Consider the following 13,469-nt stretch of genomic DNA (forward strand, 5'->3'; position numbering starts at 1 on the left):
CTGTTTCAGCACAGTATATTGCTACGCATTTAACCAATTTGCAGTGTAACCACTCGTCATTTTTGGCGTTAATTTGTTTGACTTCATCGTTTCTCTGTGCTAGGATTGCCCGTGTATTCTTTTTAATGTTGATAACCCTTGATGAAATTCTTTAATTTTGAACTTAAAGTGAGGAAAACATTAAAATTTATAAGAGCTGAGAGAGCAAGAACTGTGTCTGACAAAAGCATTCACACGAATGAGAGGCGAGAGGGCCGTGTGCGTGACTTGAAAACATCTCATGGCCAAAGTCTCGACTCGTGGGACTTGAAAAACTCTTCCAAAAAGTCTTGTCTCATCGCAGGATTATTTTATTATAATCGAGAGATATCCAGTATATATAAAACAACAAACCAAATTTACCACAAAAGGCTCTAAACAAAAATGGAATTTCTGACCTGTGACCTCGATAAGCAAAACAAATCAATCCTGACCCACCTGAACTAACAGAAGAATCTGAGAGGAGAGATGTGAGCAGCATAAAGATTTTTTGGAGAGTTGTACTGGTTACTGGATATACTAGCTAATTATTAATTTTGTCCTATACTCTCATGCCATGTTAAATGTGCAAAAAGTTCTGACCTTAATTTGTGATGTCTGCTACGTAAAAATAACAGATGGTGTGGATTTTTCCTCAGGGTACTCTGGTCTTCCTCCTACATTCCAAGGATGTGCAAAGAATGTTACTCAGTAAACTAGCCCTGCATTAGTGAGTGTGGAAGTGTGCATTCAAGTGTGCCCTCAGGTCCTGTACAGGCCTCATCCCCACCTTTTTCTTGGTCTTACACTCAACTTGAACTAGATAAGCAGGTATGGAAAAATACAGTTTTTACCCCTTTACTAATATAAGATTGATTAACGTTGATTCTATACACATACCATCAAGAAGCTTTACAGAAACGTAATAAAGAATTAAACTGAGCTACACAAAATAAAGTGCACAAAGGAATACAATATATAAAGACCCTAAAGGTCGGGTATATACTTCACACAACATGATGCATGCTATAGCAGAAGCTACTGCTACGCAAGTGTTGTATAGAGTGGTCCAGATCTAATTATGCCATTTTCATTACGCTATAACTTAAGTTTATTACATAGAAAATCAACCGAAAAATCCCAGACCATTGAGAAGTGTGCGAACTGACGACATGAAAAATCGTCTTTGCGCCGAACTGGAATCTTCCCCGCATAAATCAAAGTCATTCATACGATCTGGATCTGCCTAATTAGATCTGGACCACCCTGTACTTTACATAAATTTGGAAGATTCCACCAGGTGGCAGTGCGAGATATCATCACGGTCAGAAAACGTTCGGCTTTGATGTGTTTTGTATTGCCTGTAGCATCCACTAAATTCCGAGGACACCTTGCCACAATATCTCTGAAAAGGATGTTTAATGATTAAATCCATCAATCAAGGGATGCGCCCATTCCAGCTAGCACTGGGCATAAGGCAGAAACAATCCCTGGACAAGGGCATCAGCTCATCGCAAGGTGAACACAAGGATAGACATAAACTAGAACCAGTTTAGCGTCACCAAATCCCCAAACCTTCATGTCTTTGGAAGAAAACTGGAGCACACTGTGGAAACTCACCAGTAAAACACGCAAACTTCCAGGCTGGGAACACCAGGGAAGTGACTCCCTACTGCGAGGCAGCAGTGCTACTGCTCTGCCACCACGCCATCCCAATATGTGTAATTATTAACAGTATTCATTATTTAAAGGAAGGTAACGACGTATCTGTAAAATGTAATATACATACTTTAATGCACTCTATCATGAAAGTGATATCAAGCATAAATCTAAGGATTCTAAATGTGCAGAGAGCTGGAATACCATAAATGTAATGTGTTCTGTGGGGCAATTGCTGCTTGCCGCCCCAGAAGCAGGTAGCGATTAACAGTGTACAATATTCTAAAACCTGTTTAATCCAAGTCATGGTGTTGGTGTAATCAGAGCCTATCCCAGCAGCTTCGAGCATTAGCCAAGAATCAGCCCTGGATAGGGCACCTGGTCTTCAGAGGGTCTGCTCTCTCAAAAACATAAACATTCACTCAGGGCAAACTGGAATCACCAATTAATGTAACAGCACATGTGCACAAGGGGAGAAAAACTAACACGGACAGTCAGACACAGCGGTGCTAACCATCGTGCCACCATGCCTACCATGTTAACCGTTGTGTTATGCATATGTCCTACATATCCGTTTTGCAGACTGTTTGGCACTTTAAATTTATTGTTGTAATGCAAACTCCTAAACAGCAACACATGATTAAAGCAGCAAGGAGTGTGAAGAGGAATGATCGAGGATCTGTGACAAAGCTATTTTTAACTCATGCCTTAACAAGGCTTGACTGGCTCATTAATTATCCTATTCATCCTTTGCACTATCCATTCTGTTAAAACAGTTTGCCAAGGAGTAGAAGCCTGAAACAAATAATAAAAAATATTGCAATAAATGCATCAGTTGTACCTTCTGCAATAAGGCGGTTTACTGGTAAAGGGAAGTTCAACATGAGCTTAAAAAGGGTTCATATTGTACACAGTGAGCAATTGGTTCATTTCATAATGTTTTTTATATATAAGACTATATTACAAGAGTGGTTTGATGGCACAGCGCCTCACAGCATTGGTGTCTTAGACTGGATTTCTAGCCCGTTGTCTTTTTTTTCCCCTGGGTTGTTCCTCATAATTCAAAGCAGCGTTTGCTTGTATAGTTAAGAAATTTGTTAATAATTAATTAAAAAATGCATTATTATTTACATCTTCAGTAGACTTTGGCTGAATCATGGCCTAATTATAGTGTGAAAATTATACATGTTCTGTTAACCTTGTTGAGAGGTTTACTTACCTGGGCAGTGACATTCATGTCTCTGGTGACTCTTCCTATGAAGTCAGTAGACGGATTGGGAGAGCATGGGGGGTCATGAGGTCGCTGGAAAGGGGTGTGTGGTGCTCCCGACATCTATGCAAAAGGATGAAGGTCCAAGTCTTTGGAGTCCTGGTGCTTCCTGTCTTGCTATATGGTTGTGAGACATGGACGCTATCCAGTGACCTGAGACGAAGACTGGACTCATTTGGTACTGTGTCTCTCCGGAAAATCCTTGGGTACCGTTGGTTTGACTTTGTGTCGAATAAGCAGTTGCTCATGGAGTCCCGAATGAGGAACATTATCTGCATTGTGAGGGAGCGTCAGTTACGGCACTACGGCCATGTGGCCCAATTACCCGAGTGTGATCCAGCAAGTAAGATCCTCACTGTTGGGGACCCGAGTGGCTGGACCACGCCAAGGGGTCAGCTACATAACACCTGGCTGCGGCAGATAGAGGGTCATTTCCGGAGGGTGGGACTGGACCGTGTGTCTGCCTGAGGGGTTGCAAACTGGGATCCAGAGTTGTTTCGTCATGTAGTGGGTGCGGCAACGTACTGTACCAGTGCATGCTACCCACCTTGACTTGTCCGTGTCTGACATACAGGACAGGTAATCTGGGGGAATCTAGTTTAACCCTGTATGTTACTAAGTACAGTTAGGTCCATAAATATTTGGACAGAGACAACTTTTTTCTAATTTTGGTTCTGTACATTACCATAATGTGTTAAAAAAAATGCTTTAGTTGCCTCACATTTTTATGCAATCGTTTTGTTCACCCCACTGAATCAAAGCTGAAAGTCTGCATTTCAACTGCATCTGAGTTGTTTCATGTAAAATTCATTGTGGTAATGTACAGAACCAAAATTAGTCTGTGAGCAGGTTGCCCTATGGGCTATCCAGAAATGAGCCCACAGAAGTAGACTCTGGCTCCCATGTCCCTGAAAAGGATTAGCAGGTTTGACAACAGAGGAGTAGTTTTATTGCACATCATCAAATTATTTTCCCATCCAGCAATAATGAGTTTACCTATATTTTGAGTGGTTGAGTGCTTAAGGCTTTGCACCAGTTAAACAAGCATTTGTTACTTACCCCATGTGGCTTATGACAATAATTTTCAATCTAATGTTTTCATGGAGAAAGGACATAAAGTTTCTGATCGAACAGGGCCCAAAATTGACCAACACTGGACAACAGCAAACAATATCAATAGTCCGTGAAAATGTCACATTACGGTTACCCGTGTTGCACAACCCATGCATGCATCGAGTCATCCAGTCCTATGCTCACAACAATGCAATGCAAAAAACTTAAAAAATTTTTCAATATTTTAGCAAAAAACTCTAACAGTGGAAAATTAAAGTAGCCCACAAACAGGAAGCCCCTTCAGACAGGGTTGCTCTTTTGAATTGAAGACAGGACACTTGACCAATGGATAAGCAGAAGAGGCAAACCTTCAATTCAAAAGCTTTGTTAGGTCCTTTCTTCACGAAAATATAAGACTAAAGATTTTTCTCGGCCATCACTACAAATTACATGGGGTAATTAACTTGGGAAAAAAAAAATTTGGGGTGGAATAGTCACTAAAGCAACGCAGACAAATAACCTGACAGGGTGTTTGCATTGGGTTTTCAGCTTAATAGAATTTTACAGAGAAGTCTAAAGTGGGTTTTGTAATTGAGCCAGCTAATCTGTAAAGTTCACTGCATTTGGCACTAGTCAGAACTCTCATGGCTGCATAATCAGCTTCTTGTAATCAGTCAAGATTCGATAAAGGAAGCCTACTGGATTAAGAATTTCATTAATGAGGGTATGGCATGGTAAGGCTATTTTAAAGGATATTTCTAGCACTTTTCAGTCATAACCTTCTTTTACGAAACCGTAACTAGTCGGAGGAAGTTGGCAGAAGGCTCCTATAAAATCGATCATTTAATGTGACATACCCAGCGTCTGAGACCAACTACTCTGTGACTGGCTACAATAAAATCAAACCGGTTTGATTTTCTCTTGGGTGGGAGAGGTGGGCCCTTTGGTTCTCAACTCTTGCACACAATGAGTGTTCAGCCGGAAATACGATGCATAGAACGTAGCGATTAGGAATAAGGCACACAGGTGTTTTGAACCTCACAAATGAAAGAGAAGCTCATCTGCCTGATGTGTCGTGTTTTGTGTACTAAAACAGATCAGAAAAAAGGGCAGAGACTGCGGCTGAAGGCAACACAGCTATTAACCCTTTGTTGAATGCTGGTACAGTGCTGGCTCTATCATGTAGCACAGGGGTTGGGGAGCCAAAAAGGAAAAGGAACTTTACAATCATCCAAGCACTGCTGACATTAATACATGACACTGTTTAGAAAGCAGTTTACTCTGTGCTGATGGAAAACTCCAAACTCAAAGTACTGGTACAGAATCTGTGATGAACATGGAGGCCTATAACATAAGTCTTAGATACGGAGTAATGACCAAGAACCAGGCAGCTGTGCAGCCCTAATACAAAGCATCGTTGGACCGCCTGTTAGCAAGTATCAGTAATGCATGTACAGTAACTCAGTGATTCCCAACCACTGTGCCGGGAGAGATCATCAAGTGTACCATGGAAAATGATCCAATTTCACTTAATTGGTCTGAAAATTATTATTTATTTACTGCAAATAATTTGTCTTTGTTCATCTATGCCAGTGTTTCCCAACCTCGGCCCTGGGGACCCCCTGTGACTGCAGGTTTTTGTTCCAACCAGATTCCTAATCAGTGATAACACCGAATAGCACTGATCTCATTTAATTAGCTGCTATTATTTTTTACTTTTATTCGACATTCAGAAAAGCACAGCAGCATGATTTTTACATTTATAAGACATTTAGAAATATTTCTGCTTTTGCTGTAGATTTAAATGCTGAACACTCTTTTGTTGATTTCATTATATTTTGCCCTTTCTCTGTGCAGTTTCCCCCTTCCTTGTATCTTATTAATGACAATTAAAAATGAGCAGAGCAGACACGCTGGCAAACAACACGGAATAATCAGAGGCTGCAAGTACTTCAGCATCAGACCCACTAATTAGTAAAAAATGGATTAATTACACAATTAGAACACCTAGAACAGTAGAATAAAAATCAAGATGAAAATATTATAATATAAATTAAATTATTATTAAATAATAATATATAATATATATATTTATTTTATATATTATTATTTATATATACAGTAATCCCTCGCTATATCGCGCTTTGACTTTCGGTTTCGCTCTATCACGGATTTTATATGAAAGCATAACTAAATATATGACGCGGACTTTTCGCTGCTTCACGGGTTCTGCGGACAATGTGTCTTTTTACTTCCTGTATATGCTTCCTCAGTTGGTTTGCCCAGTTGATTTCATACAAGGGACGCTATTGGCGGATGACTGAGAAGCTAACCAATCAGAGCACGCATTTAAGTTCTCCTGACTGAGAAGCTAACCATTCAGAGCACGCAGTTAAGTTCCTGCCTGCTGAATGCAGTGTTAACCAGGAAGTCTCATCTCGCTCATTCAACATCAACGTGTTTTGCTGTGTAAAGAGTTGTGCTCTTTTGTGTTTATCTTTGTGCATAGCCAAGCCCTTCATTATGGCTCCAAAACGATCTGCTACTGCTTCAGGGGCCGTGCCCAAGTGCAAACGGAAGATGTTAACGATTGCCGAAAAGGTAAATGTTTTGGATTTTTGAAGGCTACAATTCTTTTTATTTAAAAAGTAGGAAAGGAATATAAGATCTACGGCCACAGTGTCCTTTTAACCAGGGTGCAAAACGAGTTGTAAGTGGATGTAATAAGGCAGTAGTCTGGATGGAATCTGCTTTAGGGATTTGGATTGAAGAAGAACAACGGCAGTGCTACACAATCGCCTGAAGTGGCTCCTTTAAGGGCTGTAACGCTCTCCTTTGTTGTGCAGTAAAATTAAACTCATTGTTATCGGACAAGTCATCGTGTCATTGTTGGTGAGTAACCATAATTAATTTTCTACTTACAGTACTTAGTACATGTACGTACGTTTAGTGTCACTGTACACAAACATTTACTGTATACTATTTTTGTTGTATTGTACGTATTTATTGCTGGTGGCATGTCTATCATAATGGCTGTAACATGTGTGATATTGGAGACACTCAATATCTTTAAAATAATATTTAGGTTTTACTGTATATAAACAGTGTGTTTATATACATAATTTCAATGAATCTTACCTAATATCTAGGAGAATACAAAGGGATTATGCTGTATAACTCTGCGGGGAATATTTATAAACAGTGTGGGAGAGTTTATAAGGGCTTAAAATATATAAAAATAACCATACAAACATATGGTTTCTACTTCGAGGATTTTCACCTATCGCGGGGGGGTCTGGAACGCAACCCCCGCGATCAAGGAGGGATTACTGTATAATAATATAAAATTATTATATTAAATATTATATAATATAATATTATATAATATAATATAATATATATATATATATATATATATATATATATATATATTCTTCATTTGGATCTTGATCTTTGTTTGTCCGCAAAAGAATTAGAAGAAGCACTAGATGGCAGTAGAGAGACAGCTAAAACATAGGCATTGCATTAAGAATCTCCTCCAGGCGTATACTACTGCAGACTGTAGTACTCCAGTCACACCTCAAAACACAGACATTCAAACTAAACAAATTGTTGTGCTTTAAATTAACTAAAGAGATCTTCATTTAGATCTTGATCTTTATTTGTCCGTAAATTCCACGCATGCGTAGACCACCTTCCAGTTTAGTACGTTGTTGTTACTCACGGATGTCAACAATGTGCCGGAATAACGAAAGGGGTGGTGGACAGTGTTACGCTGGTTAGCTCCTGAGGCCTGGTTAGAGAATGAGATTGCCGAAGATAAAAGGTACGTGCCTACGTAACATATGAATGAAAGAAAGACAGTGGGTAAAATGAATGACAATGTAACCGCACGTTCTGGAAATTATTATTGTTACGCTGTAGCTGGCGAGTGCTGCACGTCTCACAGTTGTACTGTGCCCTGCTCACATGTCAGTGAAGTGATCCCTATTTATGCTTTAAAGAGCCTGGATACCAATGTGTCCCCCTTTTATAACCATTGCTCCGTGTATATTGCCTTACTCTTTGGATTGCCACAAAGCAACCTGCGACATTGGAGAAAGGTTGAGAAGACATTGTGAGAGGAAACGATAGCGTCGTGAAAACGAGACGGACTGTGAACGGACAGAAGCAGAAATGCTCCTACACCACCACATAATTACTGTTCGGACAGTGGTTCTGAGTAGGCCGTTCCTATCGAATCATTGTCCAAGGGTTTTCTTTTGTAATTTTGTTTCCCTTATAAAAAAATCATAATGCTGTGCGACGAAGGGGCCAGTTCACGACTGGCAGCCGCGTTTAAACAGGGAGCCCATCACAGACAACTTTAACACGCGCAATGTAGTTGGGCGCACATGGCTAGCGTGTGTGTATATTACATATATATATATATATATATATATATATATATATATATATATATATATACACACACACACACACTATATATATATTTTTTTTTTACCAAACTTAGTTTTCTAATTTCTATATTGCTCAAATAACACATCACTTAATTAGCCTGGGAGTCCAATTAAAAACAAAAGCTGGTTGGAACAAAAACCTGCAGCAACAGGGGGCCACAGGACCGAGGTTGGGAAACACTGGTCTATGTGACAGTGACAGGCAAAACAATTAAATACTCTTCCACTAGGTGGCAGCAGATGGCTAATTAATCTGTGTATCCATCTGTTGCCATTCAAACAATAGAATTAGTGATGCTTCGGATGTGACAGCAGTGATAGCGATGGATAAATATCTGAAAAGAAAAAGTACACAATCTGAACTGGGTCCTGGACAAAACTGTCACCCAGATGAAGGCCCTAGTATGAGTAGTGGTCAGAAGAAAGCAAAAAAGGTCAGCTCAAGACAATACAATGAAAGTTCTCTTTCCTTTAGATTTTCTTTTACCGGGGAACCAACTGAGCCGATCCCGTTATGCTTGGTATGTGGGGAAAAGCTGTCCAACAGTGCTGTGGTTCCTAGCAAACTTAAACGCCATCTCCAAACAAAACACCCGTCACTTCAAAACAAGAACACAGACTATTTTATTCAACTTCATGAACAGACTAAGAAACAGGCAGCTTTAGTGAGGAAAACCACAAAGACGAATGAGAGAGCTCTCAAAGCTAGCTACCAAGTTGCTGAACTCATCGCCAAATCAAAACAGGCACACACAGTGGCAGAGACATTAATACTACCTGTCTGCAAAATCATTGTAAATGAGATGCTCGGCCCTGGCGCTCTTAAAGAAATAGCCCAAGGCCCATCCATCCATCCTCTTCCGCTTATCCGAGGTCGGGTCGCGGGGGCAGCAGCCTGAGCAGAGATACCCAGACTTCTCTCTCTTCCGGCCACTTCTTCTAGCTCTTCCAGGGGAATCCCAAGGCGTTCCCAGGCCAGCTGAGAGACATAGTCACTCCAGCGTGTCCTGGGTCTTCCCCGGGGCCTCCTCCCGGTTGGACATACCCGGGACGTCCAGGAGGCATCCTGATCAGATGCCCGAGCCACCTCATCTGACTCCTCTCGATGCGGAGGAGCAGCGGCTCTACTCTGAGCCCCTCCCGGATGACTGAGCTTCTCACCCTATTTTTAAGGGAAAGCCCAGACACCCTGCGGAGGAAACAAGTCCCTCTCTCAAATAATACAATTGCCAGACGTATTGATGACATGTCTGCAGACACTGAAAAGATTGCTTTGGAAAAATTGCACGTCAGCGGAAATTTTGCATTGCAACTTGATGAATCTACGGCTATCAGTGGATATGCACAACTTCTGGCAAATGTGCGCTTTGTAGACGGAGACACCATCAGAGAAAACTTCCTGTTTTGCAAGGAATTGCCAGAAAGAACAACAGGAGAGGAAATTACCTTGAACAAGGAGGACTTAAGTGGGAAAACTGCATAAGTGTTTGCACTGATGGAACAGCCGCCATCTTCGGGCACACCAAAGGATTTATAAGCAGAGTGAAAGAGCAACATCCACATGTTATTGCAACGCATTGTTTTCTGCACCGTTGCCAAGACATTACCAACAGACCTAGCTCCTGTGTTGGACGATGTTGTGCGCATGACAAACTTTGTGAAGACAAGACCTGTAAAGAGTTGCATGTTTGCATCATTGTGTGTGGAAATGGGAGTGGAGCATAAAGTGTTATTGCTGCATACGGAGGTATTTAGCCCGTGTGTATGAGCTGCAGGAGGAACAAAAACTGTTTTTGACAAATGAGAGGTGTGATGACGCTAAGTTGCTTTCAAGTGATAAGTGGTGTGCGAGACTGGCATTTCTGGCAGATATATTTCAACATCTGAATGACCTGAACACACGGATGCAAAGCCGAAACGAAAACCTGCTCACAAGTGCAGATAAATGGGATTTCGTTCAAAGGTGCAGCTCTGGCAACAACATGTGCAAAGTGCCAATCTTGACATATTCCCACACATCCAGAGATGACAAGGTATCAACATTGCTGCAGTGTGAGACAACAGGCAAGCATCTGAAAACTCTTGAACAGAAATTGTCATTTTATTTCCCTTCAGTTTCCAATGATTGCATTGACTGGGTTAAGAACCCATATAGCTCAACCGCCGTTGGAAAGGACATGGCTTTGCAGGAGCAGGAGGAAATAACTGTACCGAGAGAAAATCATGGTTTAAAGTTAAGCTTTGCTGATCTACCTTTGGACAGTTTTTAACTGACGGCCGCCAAGGAGTTCCCCATTCTGGCAAGCAGAGCTATTTCAGCCCTGCTCCCAATTTCCACAACCTACCTATGCAAGCTTGGCTTTTCAAGCATGACTGCTATAAAAACTAAAAAAAATAAGAGAGACTCAGAGCTGTTGAAGATCTTTGTGTGTGACTTTCTTCAAGTCCTGCGTGTATAACAGGCCCAGTTCAGACTGAGTAAGTAAATTGTGAGTAAATTGAAACTAGAAGATCATATTTCATTACATATACTTTTTGTTTGGTGGTGCGCCGTGGGATTTTTCTAATGTAAAATATGTGCTGTGGCTCAAAAAAGGTTGGGAAACACTGCAGTAACTTATTTAAAGTATGTTAAATTGTGTTCATTTGAATTACTGATGACTGCGGTGGGTTGGCTCCCTGTGTTGGCTGGGATTGGCTCCAGCAGACCCCCGTGACCCTGTGTTTGGTTTCAACGGGTTGGAAAATGGATGGATTCGTTATGAACGCTTTTAAGTCACTTCATTATTTTTGTCCAGCACCTAATAACCCATTAGTATGAGAAAACCTCAACATACGATATAACGTTAAATTTGTCTTGATGTCTAGTTATGCAAGGCATTGAGTTTTTTGGGGTTTCCCCACTTCTTTTGTCCCTCTACAACCCAAAAAATACAAATTTTTAGGCCATTTACAGAACGTATTCTGTGCACAAAATTACACCCTTATGATAATAAGTAAACCAATAGGTGTCTTCAGCAAAGATAACAAAAGGGATGAAGCTGTTCATGCCACATCAACTGACCCCAGGCATTCATCCCCTAATGAAACACCAGTGGTTACTCTTTTTCACAAAGCATCAGTAATATAAACATGTGGAGTGTCATTTGATGCTATTTCGACGATCCTGAATATGATCATATTCACAAAGTTAACAATGACGCACATAAGCACGTTGGGGTATCGTTTTAGATCATGGTCAGTGATTACGAATATCTTGTTATTGTAGATCGTGTATCCTTTACTATTGATCTAGCATTCTATCGACCTCTATCGGAAGATAAGAAGTGACAGATTTATATTGCAATCGAGAATATTTAGACTTTAAACTGTAGCACACATTTTAATATTAAACATACGTGACGCAAACATTCGTGCTTGATATATAGGGTGGTCCAGATCTAATAATGCAATTTTCATTACGTTATTACTTATTAAGTTTATTACATAGAAAATCACCCGAAAAATCCCGGACCATCGATAAGCGTGCGAACTGACGACATGAAGAATTGTCTTCGTGCAGAACTGGAATCGTCCCGGCATAAATCAAAGTCATCCAAACGATCTGGATCTGCATAATTAGATCTGGACCACCCGGTATACTTCCACGTAATGAATTAAATCATTACATGAACACACTGAATTGGGGCGGCTTTCGCTAATTTCAAACTTAGTAAGAATTTCAATTTTTACAAGAACTCGGACTCGACACTCAGTGAATGAATGGAATGAGACATACATTTACAAATGGACACACTAACAGCACACAGACAAGACAAAACGTGAACATTGTATAAAATCAAACTGGACAGCCAGAAAGAAAATAATACAATTGGAAACGAGCCATGCTGACAGTGCATACAGTGCACTTTTATTAGAAAGCACACTTTCCGCAGGAGTACGTTGCTTAAATCCGACACGAAGTTTTGATTAGTAAGCGCCGTATGCATCTTTCCCTTATATGCCTGAATTAAACTGGACAACCTCCCTTACTCACCACGTAGAAGCGAAACCCCATACGACAAGGTCGTCGCCGCCATCATCCTCCCAGACGCCAATGTCTCTAGTAGCAGCCCTCCTCTCATTGGCTGCGTAGTGTGACGAGATATCTGCGTTTGCCGGATGAGGGCGGAGCAAACAACAACGCTTTGACCAATCAAATCACTATTCTCGTACGGCCCTAAAGATCTATCTTTTCTATACTATCCTTTCTAGAATACAAATGTTTTCCGCGGTGATGAGGTAAAAAGGAGTTTCAGCGTCATATTTTATTTGGAACTTATTTTGTCAATGCTACGCAATATAAATTAGTTTATTAATATCCACTCTTATTTGTTCGTCAGTGCATCCTTTTGCGTGTAAAGAATTAGCATAATGTAACGCACCTTTCCTCCGAGTCCAAGCAATTGGCGCGCATCATTGCACCATCGAGTATTGATTGGTGTACTTTTTGCCATACACTGCATGGGTCAGAATAAGCTCCCATAAAATTAAAAAAAAAAAAGCCATAGTGACAACCCCAAAGCATCGAGAATAAAACAAAACCAATCCTGAAATAGGAGCCAGTTGCCACAGGGCAGGCTCATGTACTCACGGGGCGTTTTAACTTTACCGATTACCGTAGTGGCCAAACTGGAATTTCCTGATAAAACTAACGCAAACCCTTGCAAACTAATGTTAATCGAACACTAGCAATTGTACTGAATCTGTTAATTCTGATTGGTGGGGTACCTGTCACAGCCCGGGGCGGAAAAAAACAGCAAATGCGATCAGTAAATAAATTCCAGAGGAAAATTTAGATCCGAAACCAACATTCCACAGACTACACTCACGATAATAAGAACGAGTATTCATGCCTAAATTAAATGCAGTCCAACGTGTTAACAAATAGGGGAACTTCATTTAGTTGATCAAACCTGCGTCTTTATAGGGAAGTGTCCCCTCGGAGGCATTTTTGGGTCTTAGCTCAG

The 13,469-nt window shown here is 40.7% G+C and overlaps 1 protein-coding gene across 1 annotated transcript in view; it reads right to left on the minus strand.

Annotated features, from left to right (window-relative positions):
- The window catches only part of mrpl10 (mitochondrial ribosomal protein L10), a 31,943-nt gene extending 19,370 nt beyond the window's left edge, over positions 1-12,573 (minus strand). Inside the window, exon 1 of the mRNA XM_039739345.1 lies at positions 12,497-12,573. Coding sequence (XP_039595279.1) covers positions 12,497-12,542 — 46 coding nt within the window. The 5' untranslated portion in view covers positions 12,543-12,573. The remainder of the gene's footprint in view (positions 1-12,496) is intronic.
- Between the last annotated feature and the right edge of the window lie 896 nt (positions 12,574-13,469).

The sequence above is a fragment of the Polypterus senegalus genome, chromosome 17 (genome assembly GCF_016835505.1).
Source record: "Polypterus senegalus isolate Bchr_013 chromosome 17, ASM1683550v1, whole genome shotgun sequence".
In the NCBI taxonomy this organism is placed as follows: domain Eukaryota; kingdom Metazoa; phylum Chordata; class Cladistia; order Polypteriformes; family Polypteridae; genus Polypterus; species Polypterus senegalus.